This window comes from Ailuropoda melanoleuca, chromosome 3 (genome assembly GCF_002007445.2).
Source record: "Ailuropoda melanoleuca isolate Jingjing chromosome 3, ASM200744v2, whole genome shotgun sequence".
Lineage (NCBI taxonomy): Eukaryota > Metazoa > Chordata > Mammalia > Carnivora > Ursidae > Ailuropoda > Ailuropoda melanoleuca.
In genome coordinates, this window is record NC_048220.1 from 44,339,345 (window position 1) to 44,356,261 (window position 16,917).

General features: G+C 40.1%; 1 protein-coding gene and 1 pseudogene across 2 annotated transcripts in view; both read left to right on the forward strand.

Annotated features, from left to right (window-relative positions):
- Positions 1-16,917, forward strand: part of NLN (neurolysin) — a 99,283-nt gene that overhangs the window by 61,323 nt on the left and 21,043 nt on the right. For both annotated transcript variants that reach the window (XM_034656288.1, XM_011225077.3), the window contains 4 exons: positions 22-182; positions 5,721-5,856; positions 6,795-7,161; positions 11,598-11,799. In XM_034656288.1, coding sequence (XP_034512179.1) covers positions 22-182; positions 5,721-5,856; positions 6,795-7,161; positions 11,598-11,799 — 866 coding nt within the window. The remainder of the gene's footprint in view (positions 1-21; positions 183-5,720; positions 5,857-6,794; positions 7,162-11,597; positions 11,800-16,917) is intronic.
- LOC109489643 lies at positions 279-3,531 on the forward strand (annotated as a pseudogene).

A 16,917-nucleotide genomic window follows, 5' to 3' on the forward strand; every position in this document is an offset into this window, starting at 1 on the left:
TGAGAAAATGATTTTTTGCAGGTGCTCTTCCTGATGATTTCATTGACAGTTTAGAAAAGACAGATGATGACAAGTATAAAATTACCTTAAAATATCCACACTATTTTCCTGTCATGAAGAAATGCTGTATCCCTGAAACTAGAAGGAAGATGGAAATGGCTTTTAATACAAGGTGCAAAGAGGTACTCTGAATGTTTGTCTTTCTTTTGTTTTTGTGGAAGATTTTAAGAAAGGGGTTTGCTTTGTTTACCAATGTTGAAGTCAGCTCAGAGACCAATATGCCTGTTTGTGCAAGTATTATGCCTCCTGATTCCTGAAGGCTTTTAGCTTTTCCCTTGCTCATTGGTAGCCTTGGTGTGGCCACAGCCTAAGCTGTGCTAATTAAAATAGAATGGGTTAAATAAACTAAAAGTTGTATTCTTTTACCAAATCAACAGTCCGAGGCTGGTGGAGCACCTCTCTGTCCTCAATAAATGACTTCCAAGGCCATTCCAGCTGTCACCATTTCCCAGCCTGTCTGGAAGAGGAAAAATAAAGGACAGAGACAGCACCTTTAAGAAGACCTGTAAATGACATCAACTCCATTCACCTCCTAGTCCATCATCTAGTCATAGCTAGCTGCAGGGGAACCTGGGAAACGTAGTCTTCAGCTGACAACCATTTATCCAGCTGAGGGGATTCTATTACCAAAAGGTAAAAAGGAAGAATTAGAAACGCATTCTCAGAGTCAGTGAGACAGCTCCAACACAGTCTGCCTCTCCGGATAACCGTGAGCGCCTTTTTTTTCCACACATAGAACCCTTTTACCATTTGCCGGATCATAGCCAGTTACTGCCTTGAGCTCAAAGACCAGGATGTCTGGAGTCCTCTCCACGTGTAGCTTCTTCATGATCTAGCAACCCAAAAGAGAGGGCTTGTTGTGTGGTCTGTTCATCCCCAGGACACACATCCACTGCTAGAATAGGAACACAAAAGCCATGGTAAAAACTCCTATATGGAAAAGGAAAGAATGGGAAACATACAACAGGCCCATACCAATTTTCAAAAACTGTTTGGCAGGAATTGTGAGCATTCCTTGGATAGCTCATTAAAGTGATTTGGGGTTTTTTTCCTAGCATGAATTTGTTTAGCAATTGTACTACATGATCCCTGGTTGGGCCTGCCAAGAATTCTTTCTTGTCTGTTACCCTCCGCGACCATATTCTGGGCGGCTACTAGTAAAGATTCCTGCTGATGCTGGTTTGAAGCCTGAGGATTGCTTTAGGGATCAAATAACCGCAAGCTTTTGTAGGCCAAGCTCATGATGCCTTTGGTAATATAATTCCCTCAGAAACTTAGTAGGTTTCTTGTCTGTTTGCTTCCAGTCATATTCATGTTAAAATAATTCTACCCCAATAATATTTTTGGTTAAGAGTTCTTAAACCTATCAGATATTTTTATATTGGCTCCTGTATCCTGTCCATCTTGCTTTTCCTCGATTTAATGGAGTCTGCTTTGGGGACTTCTGAAACAGTAGGCTTGAGGAGGAAGGTAGCATTCTCAAACTAATCTTTACAATTCAGTAACTCTGAGGGACAGTCTTTTCTCCTGAAATTAAGAGTACAGAGCATTTGGCTTTGCCAGCCATCTGAAGTCCGAGATTGTAAGCCACAGACAGAACCTGTTAGTAGAAGTCTTTTCCTTCCATCTTTGCAAACTGAACATTCTCGGTTGAGTTCATCTCTCTCATGTAATCTTTCTAAAAGTCACAAATAGCAACAAAGGTGCACCAGCATTAGTTTTCCCCAGCAGTTCCCCTAGAGCTAAGACTCAGTAGGTAATTGTTTTGCCTTCAAGTTATGACATTAAATCATTTTAACAAATGTTACCCGTGGTATAATGAGGATCGCCAGCTTCCCAGCCGGCAGTGTCTTTGTCCTCACCTTCGCTTCCTGTACATTTTTCATTTTTCTTATAGCAGTACCCTGTTCCTAATATCAGCCTCTGTGGATGGAAGGGTACAGGTGAAGCAGCTACACAAATGCCAACCCAAAGCGCAGTGACTCAAATAAGATAAAAGCTCTTTCTCTTCAGAAAGGATTAGTGATTGGCAGAGTCTGGGGCCACTGGGGAATTACTCTTTAATGGTTACCAAGTTTCCGTTTGGGGTGTTGGAAAAGTTTTGGAAACAGATAGTGGTAGTGGTTGCACAACAGTGTGAAATGAACGCAATTATTGCCGCTGAATTATACACTTAAAAATGGCTAAAATGGGAGTTCTGGCAGGAGTGGGAAGGAGAGTGGACCCCAGAGAGCCCTGAGCAGCCCCACCCCCACGGCACTTACCATCACNCCCCCGGGGGGGGGGGGGGGAGCGGCGGGGGGGCGCAGCTGCCACAGCTGGCCCCGTCCCCATCACTGTCACCCCGAGCAGCAAGTGGGGGGACATGACCCAGCCCCCGCCGACCCTCTGCTCCTTGGACACCAGGCTTGGTATCTCGGGCAGTAGCCCAGCACCCTCACCTCCACGCACCCACTAGTGACGGCAAGCTCATCACAACAAAGGTTCTGGGAACAGTAAAGTGGTTCAGTGTAAGAAATTGATGTGGTTCCATCAACAGGGATGAGACCGAGGAAGATGTGTTTGTATACCAGACTGCCATAGAGAATAACCCCGGGAGGTACCTGCACAGTGTAAGTGTAAGGCGGTGGGGGGGGGGGGGCTGGAATTTGATGTTGGAGGAGGAAAGAGTACAGAGGCCCTGTTGGAGCCCCAGCGCAAGGCGGTAAATACGCAGCAGATGGTCACCATTACAGATGCTCTCCATTGCAGGGATCCTCCCCAGTTACCGCAGAGGTACCAGGATACTGAGGGTTAGGAAAGAAGGAGGGCTGGGACAGTGCTCCTGAAGGCCAGGCCCGACTGTGCCGGCCCCCCCCCCCAGGCCACAGTTTGTACCTGACTGCACCTCTCCATGGGTGGCGACCACTCTTCCAACCCTCCTCCTCAGGGAGAAGTGCTGGAGGGCTCTGACAAGCAGGGTGCAAGAGAGCAAGGCAGACCAGTGAGACAGTGTGTATGGGGGTATAGACCACGATTTCACAGGGATCCTCCTCGGCAGAGACTGCCTGGAGAGGACTACTTTGAAGAAAGTAAGGAAAATTAAGATGAGACCCAGTGTCAGCAGCCACCTCAAGGTCCCTGCCGATTTAACTTTAGTGACCCACGCAGATGCCCAGAAAACCCCAAATCACAAGATTTCACAGAGGCAGAAGCAGCCAGTCTACAGCTGAGAATTGGTTGGCTTGCAAGCTTGAGAGGGCAGGGCTAAGTAAATGTGGGCTTACCATTGTTGACATCATCCAGTTTAGTCATCCAACAAGAAGAGGTAAATGAGAAATTCCAGCCATAAGAAATGAGCAAAAGATTAGAGCCGAAGACCTTAAGTGCTTGCCTTTTGCCCATTGAGCAAATAACCAGAATTTCTAATCTGCATTATCTACGCAGAATAGGGTTTCTATTATTTTTACCTAAAAATGTCCCTTTTTGGGGCACTTGGGTGGCTTAGTCGGTTAAGCATCCGCCTTCAGCTCAGGCCATGATCCTGGAGTGCCCGGATCCAGCTCCGGCTGGCTCCCTGCTCAGTGGGGAGTCTCCTTCTCTCTGTCCCTCTGCCTCTCCCCATGCTCCTTCTCTCTCTCTCTCTCTCAAATAAATAAAGTCTTTAAAAAAAAAAAATGATGTCCCTTTTTGGTAAAGATAAACGGGTTTGTTTTGGTTTGGTGTTTTTTATGTTTTTTTTTTTTTAAGCCTGGTTTTTCTCAATACACCATTAAATATTTTTAAATCATTTCATATTTGGAGGAGTTGAGATTGTTAAGAACCTTATTTTTAATTTTTAATAAAAGTTAACTTGATTTTTTTCAAAAAGTCAAATGGCAAACACCTGTTAATAAAGGTCTAAATTAGTTTTTTAAATGGTTAAAATGGCATTTTTTAATGTTATATATGTTTTACCACAATTTTTAAAGAAAGGTTTGTTTCTCTTGCAACTAACAGTCCAAAGGTGATGATCCAGAGCTGGAGGAGAGTCTTTGCTATCCTTGGTATTATGGCTTTTAAAGTCGTTGTTGTCATACGCAGCTCACAGCTGGCAAGATAAGCACCTGTAAAGAGATGACCCAGGAATTTTACTCATCACCTCTTTGATAGTCCCTTGTCCTGTTGTAGATCATTTGGCCACAACTAGTTTTAAGGAAGGCTGGGGAAGGAAGTCAGGGTATCATGTGTCCAGTAAAAACTCAGAAAATTCTTTTACTAAAAGAAAGAATTGGGGGGCAGGAGGGTGGGAGGTGGGTTTCAGGAAAATTGGCAGTCTACAGAGAGGTCTAGGAAATGGTGGACCCTAATTATGAACCTAGGTAGACTGACTTCTGTGTGTGATCTTCCTTAGAAACATGTCCATAAATATGATTGATCATTGGGGATAATTTTTCTTTGACCTCAACATTTATTATTCTCCAGATCACTTTTCCTTTTATTGTTAAAAAAATAAAGCAATATCATTATTTGTGTTCTTAATACAAACCAAAAAAAAAAAAGTTCGTAATGATTTAAGATGAATCTCTGAAACATTCCTAAGTGTAGATAGTTCTGTGGCATTAAGTACATTCACACTGCTGTGCAACCATCACCACCGTGTGTCTTCAGACTTTTTCTTCTTCCCCAGCTGAAACTCTGTACCCATTAAATGCTAACTCCCAACCCCCCATCTCCCCCACGCCTGGCTTCCACTGTTCTACTTTCTGGCTCTATGAATTTGACTCATCGAGGAACCTCATGTAAGTTGGAATCATGTAATTTTTATTCTTTTATGACTGGCTTATTTTACTTAGCATAATATCTTCAAGTTTTTTTCCATGTTTTAGCATGTGTCAAAATTTCTTTCCCTTTTAAGACTGAATAATATTCCATTATACATACAGACCACATTTTCTTTATCCATTCATCCATTGATGGACATTTGGGTTGCTTCCACCACTTGGCTATTATTCACATAATGGTGTAGTGAACACAGGTGTACAAATATCTCTTTGAGTTCCTGCTTCCACTTTTTGGGACACATAGTGGAATTGCTGGATCATATGGTAATTATGTGTTTAATTTTTTAAGGAATTGAAATCCTGTTTTCCACAGCAGCTACACTTTTTACATTTGCATCAGTAGTATACACAGTTTCCAAATTCTCCATATCCTCGTTAACACTGTTTTCTATTGTTTTTATAATAGCCATACTAATGGGTGTGGAGTTAAAGTGGCAAACTTGTGTTTATATGTATTTATAACTACCAAAAAAGTATCAATATTTGTTCTAGTCTTGTCAATGAAATGGAATGGAATCATTGTATCAATATTTGTTCTAGTCTTGTCAGTGAAATGAAATGGAATCACTGTAGTCCTTAAGAATACATTTTCACTCTAAGTTTATAATACCAACAATTCTATTAAGATTTCATAGCAATCTCCTAAGGCTTAAAAAGTCAATGATTTCAGAAGTAAAATTGGATCATGAATTTTAAAAAATGTCTGTAACATTGAAGTGGAGTCATTTATTAGGAGTTTGAGATTGTTTAAAAATAAATGACAGTTTTACCAACCTAAAAATACATGTAATAACTTCCTTTTAATGCTTTGGATCCAATTAATGATTAATCTTTGTTTTTGTTGTTGTTTATTGCTAGGAAAACACCGTAATTCTGCAGCAGCTACTCCCACTGCGGGCCAAAGTAGCCAGCCTCCTCGGCTATAGCACGCATGCTGACTTTGTCCTTGAAATGAACACTGCAAAGAGTACAAGCCATGTAACAGCCTTTCTAGGTGGGGTCTTTTTTTAGTCAGTTGTATATTTCCATTTTTCTTTTTCTTTGACTGTTTCACTGTATTTATCTACATGCATATGCTCTTGTTATATATTTGTCCTTCGTGATTTGTCACGACTGTAAGATAAACATGCGTTTGGCTCTGTATGGGACATGGCAGTTTGGGAGGCAGCCCCAGAGTGTGAGGTGAAGGCAACAGCCTGAGAAGCCCTCTAAGGAGAAAGAAGGAAACTTGTGGAAGCTACAAAGTGATCTAATTCTGATTAGGCCTGTAGGAGAACAGGTGAATACAGGCAACAAGAGGATAACTCAGATGGGTATGCCAATTTTAAATTAAAATAAATTAGGGAGAAAGTGAAATAGTCAGAATTAACCACAGTATATAAATTGTGGTATCCATCCAAAAACTGAAATTGCTATATCCAAATGGACATTCTTTATAGGAAGGGATTAGTGATAAACAAAACCCGTGGCTGTTAAAGGCGTTGAGCAATTTTTAGTAATAATGATCACAGGTTGCATCTGGTTTATTTTCCTTGGCTTTTGAGGAGCCTAATCTCACTGAAGAATAATCACGTACATGAGATGGTTTCACTATTGTTTTGTGTCCTGAATTATAACATTCTGGAGTCAGAGTTCTCTGAGATAAACTTGAACTTTGTTGATGGTGTGAGGAAGTTGTGGCTTGGTTTGGCTGGTGCTGAAAAAATGGGAGGGCAAGGAGCCCTGAAATAAATTACTGGGAAGAGAACAGCAGTGCTGTCATAATAGAACCTGCTTTCCTTCCCTCCCTCCTTCCTTCCGGCCTTCCTTCCTCCCAGTTATCTGCATCAAGTACTACAAAGGAGGAAACACCATGCTAAAACACTGGTATATGGATGAATGTGCTTGCTCTCAAAAGCAATAAATCACTGACTTTTCCCACTTCCCTCACAGATGATTTAAGCCAGAAATTAAGACCGTTGGGTGAGGCAGAGCGAGAGTTTATTTTGAATTTGAAGAAAAAGGAATGTGAAGAGAAAGGTTTTGACTATGATGGGAAGATCAATGCCTGGGATCTACATTACTACATGACGCAGACAGAAGAACTCAAGTACTCCATAGACCAAGAGATCCTCAAGGAGTACTTCCCAATTGAAGTGGTCACTGAAGGCTTGCTGAACATCTACCAGGAGTTGTTGGGGCTTACATTTGAGCAAGTGGCAGATGCTCATGTATGGAATAAAAGTGTGACACTTTACACTGTGAAGGATAAAGCCACAGGGGAAGTTTTGGGACAGTTCTACTTGGACCTCTATCCAAGGTACTGAGAAGCACATTGTTGGAAGGGAGCCTAGGGATTGGATTCCTACCCAGATTAAGACTCTTGTCTTCCAGAGTTCTCATGTATGGTTCTTAGTGATGGAAGTCAAGATTCGGGCTCTGAAGACAGAGTGTCTGGCTCCATCACTTACTAGGCAACTTAGTGCCTCAGTTTCGTTAGCAGTATTATAGGTTGGACAAAACAGGAATATTAATTCTAACTGCTTTGTAGGGTTGTAAGGATTAAACAGTTGGTTAATTATGTACAGAACATTAACTGGAAGACTACCCTGCATATAGCTATTGCTTAATAAATGTCTGCAGCCATCATCATCATTATCATCATCTAGTTTGTTCACTACACTTAATTTAAAATTGGCCCCCAAAATATTTATTATTCAGGTAGTCTGTCTGCCAGTACTCATCATGAGTCTGTGGCCGCTTCCCTGAGTCCGGCTGAGAGGCACCAAAATACAGTAGGAATAACAAAATCTTTGTAGTCATTCAGATTGAGTTGGGATTCTTAAGTGACTTAATCTCTTTGAGACTCTGTTTCCTCCTCTGCAGTATGGGACTGGTATTCCCTTTATAGGATTGTTTCGTGCATTAGGCTATATATGCATATCACCCAAGCTAAGTAGTCAGTCATTGGTAAGAATTGAAAACATTATTGTCTCTGAAACATGTGGTAACCATGGACTCTGTAGCATTTCATCAGACATGAGAGGATTTGGATCACTTCCTCTCTAGGCTGCTTTCTAAAACAAAGCCAAAAATTACCAATTCATTTTTACTAACTAGGCCAAAGGAAATTACAGTAACCTCTACTTTAATAGCACAAGCACGTTTTTAACCCACAGACTTTGGGTGACTTTGGGTAGATGCTGGGAAGCAGCCTGGATAACTGTGTCATCCAGACAGTGGACAATGGTGCCTTATCCCAGTGTTTTATGGACTTACTTTCACTTTCAAAATGATCAAAAAATGAACCCTTGTCAAATGTAGATGGATCTATTTTTAATAAGAGTGTTAGTGTACAGTTTTAAGCCAAAAATTCCTTCAGGGAAATCATTCAACCCTGGAGTCTTCTAGAACTGTCCCCAGATTCTATTTCCAGGGTCAAAGATAGCCGTTCTTACCACCCCAGCCTGTGTCTCCCTGCCAACATATAACTGGTTTCTTTTGTACTCTGAGATCTAGCCTTTGCTAGTAGCACTGGTATGGGAATCAGAAGCTGATCTCTTGTGAAAGTAGTGACCTACTTAATATTCACTTCCTGTCACTTTCCTGTCACTTCCCAAAAGTGAGGTGGAGTAACGTTTTTTCTCAGTGACTCGAGAAAGGATACTTGGAACAGGTTTAAGAAAAACCAGTTACTTTCTTTTCTTAATCACATTTCAATTTTTATTTTTACCTGCTTTGTAGGGTTGTAAGGATAAAACGGTTGGTTAATTTTGTACAGAACATTAACTGGAAGACAGAAACCTACTTCTAGAATAAAGTCCAATTGCACATAGCTTTTGGAGAGACCATCTAGATGGTCTAGAATACTGAGACTCTCAGACAAAACCAAAAATACCCTGATGCTCGATAGGGACATTTTTATTTTTTATTTATTATTTTCTTAATTTGCACTTATTTTATGCAGCATTTACTCCTGGGACGTTAAGTTTTTGTTTCTTCAGTTTCTTCTGGGATATCTTTTTCTTCTGCAACCTCCTGTTCTGGTTTAGGAAGAGTCTGCTCTTTTTCAGTAAGGATCATCTCAGTGTGGCAGGGAGAATTTAGACATGGATTAATCTGACCATGAACCCTGTAAGCTCTATGCCACATCTGGGGGGCTTTGTTCACCAGAGAATCTACATTTAAACCCTCAAGGTACAGCATTTTACTCTTTTCATTTTAAGCATGTGCAGTAAAAATTCAGCACTCTTCTTGGGCCACCAACCCTGTGTCCAGCCCCACTGTTTGGCCTGGGCACATTACCAACTCCACCATTGTAGCGACGGAATGGCGCCCATTTCTTCTGCAAAGTAGCACCCTTCAGATACTTGGTAACTTTTGGATATGCATACCCTTGATGGCCTGGGCAGTTTCACGTGTGTTTTAAAGTGAACATGAAGGGGTGCCTGGGTGGCAGAGCGGTTAAGCGTCTGCCTTCGGCTCAGGGCGTGATCCCGGCGTTCTGGGATCGAGCCCCACGTCAGGCTCCTCCACTATGAGCCTGCTTCTTCCTCTCCCACTTCCCCTGCTTGTGTTCCCTCTCTCGCTGGCTGTCTGTATCTCTGTCGAATAAATAAATAAAATCTTAAAAAAATTTAAAAAATTAAAAAAATAAAGTGAACATGAAGATTTGAACCTCTTGATTTGCAAGATCTTGTAGGATTTTCTGGGTCAGGTGAATAGCGAACCATTTACAGAAATCATCTCAGGCCACTTAGGGGAAGAGCGATAGGGACATTTTTAAAAATCACCATCATTTGGTAGACAAAATGTGAAAAGGCAAAACGTCAGAATAAAGAATTCTTTAAAAATAAATAAATCAAGTTTTTTTTTAAAGGAAAGATTAAAAACCTCTCAATGCCACTGATTTTTAAATTGATAGGAAGTCTTTGATTTTAAGCTATTCTTAGACTTTAAAAGGTCTCCAAATATCTCAACCCTTGTCTGTCTAACACAGTAGCACCCATACTACTCTCAAGTGAAGAATATGCTTTCGGGGGGAAAAATACACTTTTGGCCTTTCATAATGTACTAAGAGGTATAAAATAGAATAAAGAGGTCCAGATTACTTTAGTTTTCCCCTGTTAAAAATAGGATTTATAGATCTGTTTACACATTTACAGCTAACTACATGAAATTATTCTAGAAAGCACCGATTAGCCCATTGAACCACCAGAATCTGGGCTGGCTAAAAATGTTATCACATTCAGTGTATAGTTTCTGGTGTATCTGCTCATGGGTTCTATCCCCTCTTCTGTCTGCCTTTCCTTCCCATGTCCCTGTTCAGTGCTGTCTCAGCCTCTTCAGTAGGTCTCATTTGTAGGTCTGGGCACACACTGTGTTCCTGTCCTTCCTTCAGACCGAGAGGATTTTTTCTGTTCTCTTTGCCTTGGCAGTGGGTTTTCCCCAGTGCGTTTAGGGCAACAGAGTCTGTTGACCTTCCTCCTGGAAGCAAGGCAGTGCTTGATTCCTCTGTCCAGGCAGCTGCTCCCTCTCACCCTGGCGCCGTCTTTCTGTGTGCCCCCAGAGAGGTTCAGGGAGAAGACCATGCAAACGGATGCAGAGAGACCTTTTCTATAGCACCCAGTGGTTCCCTGTTTTTGCTGGTCCACCATGGCCTTTAACAATTTGTTAAAGACGCTTCTTACTGGTTTCTGCAGTATTTGCCACAGGTAAAAAAGTGCTTGCTTCCTCGCTTCCTCTCTGCTTGGAGGCATCTGTCTTGAACTGTAAGTTAGTTGATTGCCTTCCAGTTAGTGATGAATTCAAGAAAAGTTGTGATTTGGAGATTGTGTAGCATATTGTTGTTGTATGGATAGGAGCAACGACCTTTCCAGCTTTATACCTCATAATGGGAAGCTGGAAAAGCTCATTGTTTGTTTGGTTTTTTTTAACTTGAATAGCATTAGCAGACAAAACAGATTAATAAGGAGTCACCAAGAAAAGATAATATTAAAAAATTTATATATCAATCAAAACAAATCAAACTAAAAGTTCTATCCCAAACCTGAATGTACTGTTAGTCTTCTGAGCAAAAAAAAAGAAGAAGACAGAAACCTACTTCTAGAATAAAGTCCAATTGCACATAGCTTTTGGAGAGCCCATCACTGATACCCCATTGTCCAAGAATAGAGAACTTTATAGTGTAATTTATGCTTTTTCCTAAGCTAACTAAAAGCGTTCTGTTTCAAAAAGGCCTGACTAGTTTATAAAATGAGCACATTTAATTGTGAATACCAATTCTTCCTTCCTTGAATAAAAGAAACAACCTTATTGTCTGGCATTTGGTTTTTTTAATCAATTCTAATTTTAAGAAAAATCTGCTTAGTAAATCAAACTGTATCTTTTATCTCAAGTTTGCTTTAACACAATTTAGTGTTTGGTGACACCATCTTTGAGGAAGAAAAGCAAGAGCCCATTAAAGTAAACATTGGGCTCTATGCTAGGTGTGGTGTATGTTCTTGATTCTTACGTTAAGGTTTTTCAACAAAAGAAACCTTGGAAATAAAACTCATGTGAAGTGATAGTGGGGTTTTTGTTTGCTCAGTTTTAGTTTGTCCATTTTAATAAAATGTTGACCTTTCTCAAGGGTGGATTACATGTTTCAAAGTGTCCTCTGGTATCAAATCAGACTTCATGACTGAGAGAGGTCACAGCAGTGTTCTAGCTTCAGAAGAGTGTTCTTATCTCACCAGTGATGCTTCTGGTTCCCAGGGAAGGAAAGTACAACCACGCAGCCTGCTTTGGTCTCCAGCCTGGCTGCCTCCTCCCTGATGGAAGCCGCATGATGTCCGTGGCTGCCCTTGTGGTGAACTTCTCGCAGCCAACAGCAGGCCGTCCCTCTCTCCTGAGGCACGATGAAGTGCGGACTTACTTTCATGAATTTGGTCATGTCATGCATCAGATTTGTGCACAGGTGAGTGATTTTTTTATTGTAAACCTACCAGTTGTTTTTCCGGCTTTTTGTTTTTTCTACTGCTGTTAGGTTCCTCCCCTTAACATGTTTTTTCAGAAGCTGAACACGCTCAAGAATGTCTCAGGCCAGGCGCCTGGGTGGCTCAGTCCGTTAAGGATCTGCCTTCAGCTCAGGTCATGACCCCAGGGTACTGGGATCTAGTCCCGCATGGGGCTCCTTGCTCAGTGGGGAGCCTGCTTCTCCTTCTCCCTCTCTGCTTACCCTGCTTGTGCTCACTCTCACTCTGTCAAATAAATAAATAAAAGTCTTAAGAAAAAAAAATCTCATAGGCCTTCTATAAAAACAGAATTTTTCTTATTGTGTCCTCTTACATAGCATATTTCTCACTCGGAGGTTAATCCACTGATGAAGGATCTTCGTTGAATACCACTCTCTGGAAAAAGAAGATTATCATTAAGGGTTACAGATGCTCTGTTTTTTCCTTTTTATTCTTCTCCATAGGAATTTAGTGTAAACTTCACAGATAAACTGTGCTGTAATCTGTCTCTTCCACTTATTAATGCTTTGTTTAGTCGAGTGCTTTTCAGCTGTCTCAGACTCTTCTCCTTTTTTAATAATCAATATATTGAAGCACCTCCATTACTAGCCTCAAATTAAAATCATAGATAATATAGTATAACCATGTCGAGAATTTGCCAAAAAGGGGGTGCGTTTGTGTGTGTGTGTGCGTACAGTGGATTGCAACTGATTTCTCCATTTCTGAAAATGAAAAGACATTTTTTCTCAACTTCGTAATACAGTTCAATAATCTAGGCCCACAGTATTAGAGGATAAACCATATAAACTTGTTAATATTTAATGTTATCTGACATAAGAAAGCATCGAGTTCGTTGTTCAACCTAACAGTTTAGAAAACTGATATTAATAGAAATGGAGGAACAGTTTTCCAAATGTGAAATCTGTATGCATCTCTAAGGGCAAACTTTTTAATAAGCTTTTTATTAGAATAATTTTCAGTTTACAGAAAAGTTGCAGATAGTACAAAAATTGCCCAGGTACCCCTTATCCTGTTTCATCTTCTGTTAACATCTAGTATTACTGTAATAGATTTGTCACAGCCAAGAAGCCAGTATTGCTACATTACTCCTAACTAAACTCAGCACTTTATTTGGATTTTACTCATTTTTCCCGAACAGCCTTTCTCCATACAATTTTTTCGTTGGTACAACGTCCTCACTGAACATAAATACATTTTTATGTTTTCCAAATAGTAATGTCTGGACATGGGTCTGTAGTAAGACATAATGAAGTCTTCATTATGAATAACCCTGAATCCAGCAGCAAAAACTACAGACTGATAAATGTGGTTTGTGTTGTCAACTCAAGCCCTAGACTGGTGTTGCCAATTGTCTTGGTTCAGGTTGGTGTAGCAGAATATCATAGCCTGGGTGGCTTAGAAGCAACAGAAATTTAATTCTCAAAGTCAGTTCTGGAAGCTAAAAGTCCACATCGAGGTGCTGGCAGATTTGGTGTCTTGTGCCTTCTCCCTCTGTCGTTACATAGTGGAAGGGGGGGGGGGCTCCTTGGGACCTCTCTTGTAAGGACGCTAATCCCATTCATGGAGCCTCTACCTTCATGACCTCATTACCTCCCAGACGCTTCATCTCCTATCCTCACACTGGGGATTAGGTTTCAATATACGAATTGGGGGAACAGAGACATTCCTTATATGGTCTATAGCACCAGTGGGGACATGATTTTCCAAAATGGTGAACGTTTCTTGGGAAACTTACAAACAAAAACCAGTCTTGCTTTGATTTACACAGGTGATCCCGATAGTTAAAAGTCCTGGAAATTAAAAGTGGGTACAAAATACTTCACAGAAATATGTTCAGTCAGGCTCGCTTAATTATAAATTTTTCACTTATGTGAATATGCAGTGGGACATATGAATGGCGTGCAGCATATGGGACAATTTTTTTTTGTCCTGACATGTGCAGTTCAGTCCTGGACATCTAGCATCCCTGGCCCTCAGAATAGCCACTAATCATCGTAATGACCAAAAATGTACCCACTCAGTTCCAAAGTGCTATAGTCACTACTGTTAAAAAACTGTTAAGTTCTTTCAAACATTTTATCTTTACATTCTGGTGTTTCCATGTTTATTTTTAAACAATGGGGAAATAAGATATGAATCTGTTCAAGTAAAGAAGTCCTCATACACTGACATAGCCATTTCTATCCTGTGTTTAATCCAAGGAAAAGAAATCTTCCAGAATAACCTGAATTTTCTTTCTTACATAGTTTTAAAGTACTTTCACAGCTATAGGGTTCCTGAAATATTTATTTTCAATCAGTGTCCATTCTATGGCTGTTTCCTTTAATTAGAATAAATCTAATTTCCATTTTTCTAAAATATTTTTATGAGTAATTTAGAAAAGTCAAATACCTTTTTAAATTTCAGACTTTTGTAATAGTACTTAGATTATCCAAGATCCAGTTATATATTTGTACATACATAAACAATAGCCTGTTTTTTAGATAGTGCATCTTTTTTGGATATGAGGATTCTGTGAAAATCTGATTTAAGCTGTGGATACCTCTTCTAGGAAAATGTACATACAACTCATACAATCAGATTTTTAGATGGGATTTCAAAGGGCTCACAGATTCCTTGAAGCCCAGACCGTATTGAATTCCAAGTTAAGAACTCCTGGTTATAGCAGTTTCCTCCTTATTTGTATATTGATTATCAGCTAATGATTTCACAAGAAAGTAACTTGGTGTCTTGATCACGTTTATTAAAGTAATAGTAGTTCTCGGATAGGGTTTCCAGTGCTCTTGATGTGTGTTCTCGTTTGCAGACACAGTCCTCTTAGAACCCGAGTATCATGTGCTTACCATGTGCTCATAATGCATTTCTCTACCATTCCATTATTCTCATGATCTTTTATGTTATTTTTGATCCCTTGAGATAGCCACTTTTAGTGCTGGGAAATAATGTTCCTGGTATTATGTCATTTTAGAGCTCTTTGACTCATGACTGAAATATATAAACCATATGAAAATATATACATGAATCAGTATATACACTGATATACTGATGACAGTGTATATGGTGATGATAGCGTTTGTATATGGTATCTCTGTCTTGAAACAGTGGACTATATTTAATTCTTAGAGTTTGCCTAACTTCCTTCATGAACACAAAATGTGTCATATAGTTAAATAGTATGTGGTACAATACCTTGATTGGTCATTTCCTACTGAGATTATCTTTGAAAAATCTCTTTTTGTCTATTAATTCTTTCAAATGTACTGTAATGTTTTAAGAACTTTTAAAGATATAAACATTAAATTACTATGTTGTACACCTGAAACTAATATAATATTATACATCCACTATAGGTCAATTAAAAAATTTTAAAAAGAACTTTTAAGTTAATTGTATATGGAACCAATAATCAATACTTTTGTCTCAGAAGTAATAGGCACAGAACCACTTTTTTGCAGCTTATAATAATTTCAGAACCTTTTGTATTGACCTAACCTGGGTGGTAGTGAATAAAGAGCTTAATAGCTTCTGTGTTAAGTAATACTTTTGACTTCTTTGAGAAATATGTGAATTAAAAATTTGCCATACAGGGGCACCCGCATGGCTAGTCGGTTAAGTGTCTGACTCTTGATTTCAGCTCAGGTGATAGTCTAAGCGTTGTTTGATCAAGCCCCGCATCAAGGTTCGCACTGGGTGGGGAGCCTGCTTAAGTTTCTCTCTCTCCCCCCTCCGTCTGCCCCTCCCTTCCTCTCTCTCTTTCTCTAGTTAAAAAAAAAAATTTGCCATACACATCCACTAGATTGATTTTAAGATATGGCAGCTCAGTGTTTGGGTTCCCCACTTTGGCATTGTGCAAGTGTGGTGACCAGAAGAGCTCGTTGGAGCTTGTCATAGTAATATTTAAATGGGACTGCAGGAACATCCAGTTTTCAAACAGGTGCACTAGTCAATACGTCTACTATTTCATCATTCAGGAGATGAGTTTCACTCATATTTTCTTGTGTTGATACTATGGGGCATATAATTTTGAAGATAGCAATCAAGAGGTGGTATCTGTTTTATTTCTTGACGTTACTGTGGTTTGAGCTCTCAGTGATCGCTGGCCTTTTGAACTTAGCTAGAAAAGAAGAGTAATGCTTCTTAACAGCTTCCATAATGACGTGTGTTGGTGTGCACATTAGTAGTGAGTTGTACACTGTTAGAGATCATTATTTTAAAGCAACACAGGGCGTGCCTGGGTGTTGCAGTTGGTCAAGCATCCAACTCTTGGTTTCAGCTCAGATCATGATCTCGTGGTTGTGAGATCGAGACCCGCATCAGGCTTCACTCACAGTGGAGTCTGCTTGAGATTCTTTGTCCCGCTCCTGCGTGTACGTGCACTCTCTCTCTCACTCTCAAAAAAATAAAATAAAATAAGTCTTAAAGCAGCACAGAATCACAATAAAGCCTTACTAATTAAAAGTGAAAAGGATGAAAGGGAAGAAAAACTTCAAATTATGTAATTCCAAATAATGTGTTAACTTGGTCAAAAGGCTAATAGAGAGCTTCTTGTCTTGTAAATAAACCCTGTGGTACAGGGGTCAGGAAGGCACCCTAGTGTTAGGATAATAACTGCCTTAGGGGCACCTGGGTGGCTCAGTCGGTTGAGCATCTGACTCTTGGTTTCGTCTCAGGTCCTGATCTCTGGGTCGTGGGATCAGGTCCCTCTGTAGAGCTCCACGCTCAACAGGGAGTCTGCTTGGGATTCTCTCCTTCTTCCCCTCCCCCAGCTTATACATGCTCTCTCTCTCATAAGTAAATCTTAAACAAAATAAAAACAACACTTTATTAAAAATCCTCCATACACTTGTGGGCCTGACTGTGTGACTTTTAGCAAGTTATTACACTTCTTGAGCCATCTCATTTTTCTAATTCATAAATGAGGACAACAGTGCTCATACCTACTTCCCTGGGTGCCTGCAAGATTTAATAATATGTGAAAGGTACTTGGGAAAGCATTAAGTGCCATACATATTTGAAGTATTCTTCTAACTATATTTATACATAATTCAACCCTTTGGGGA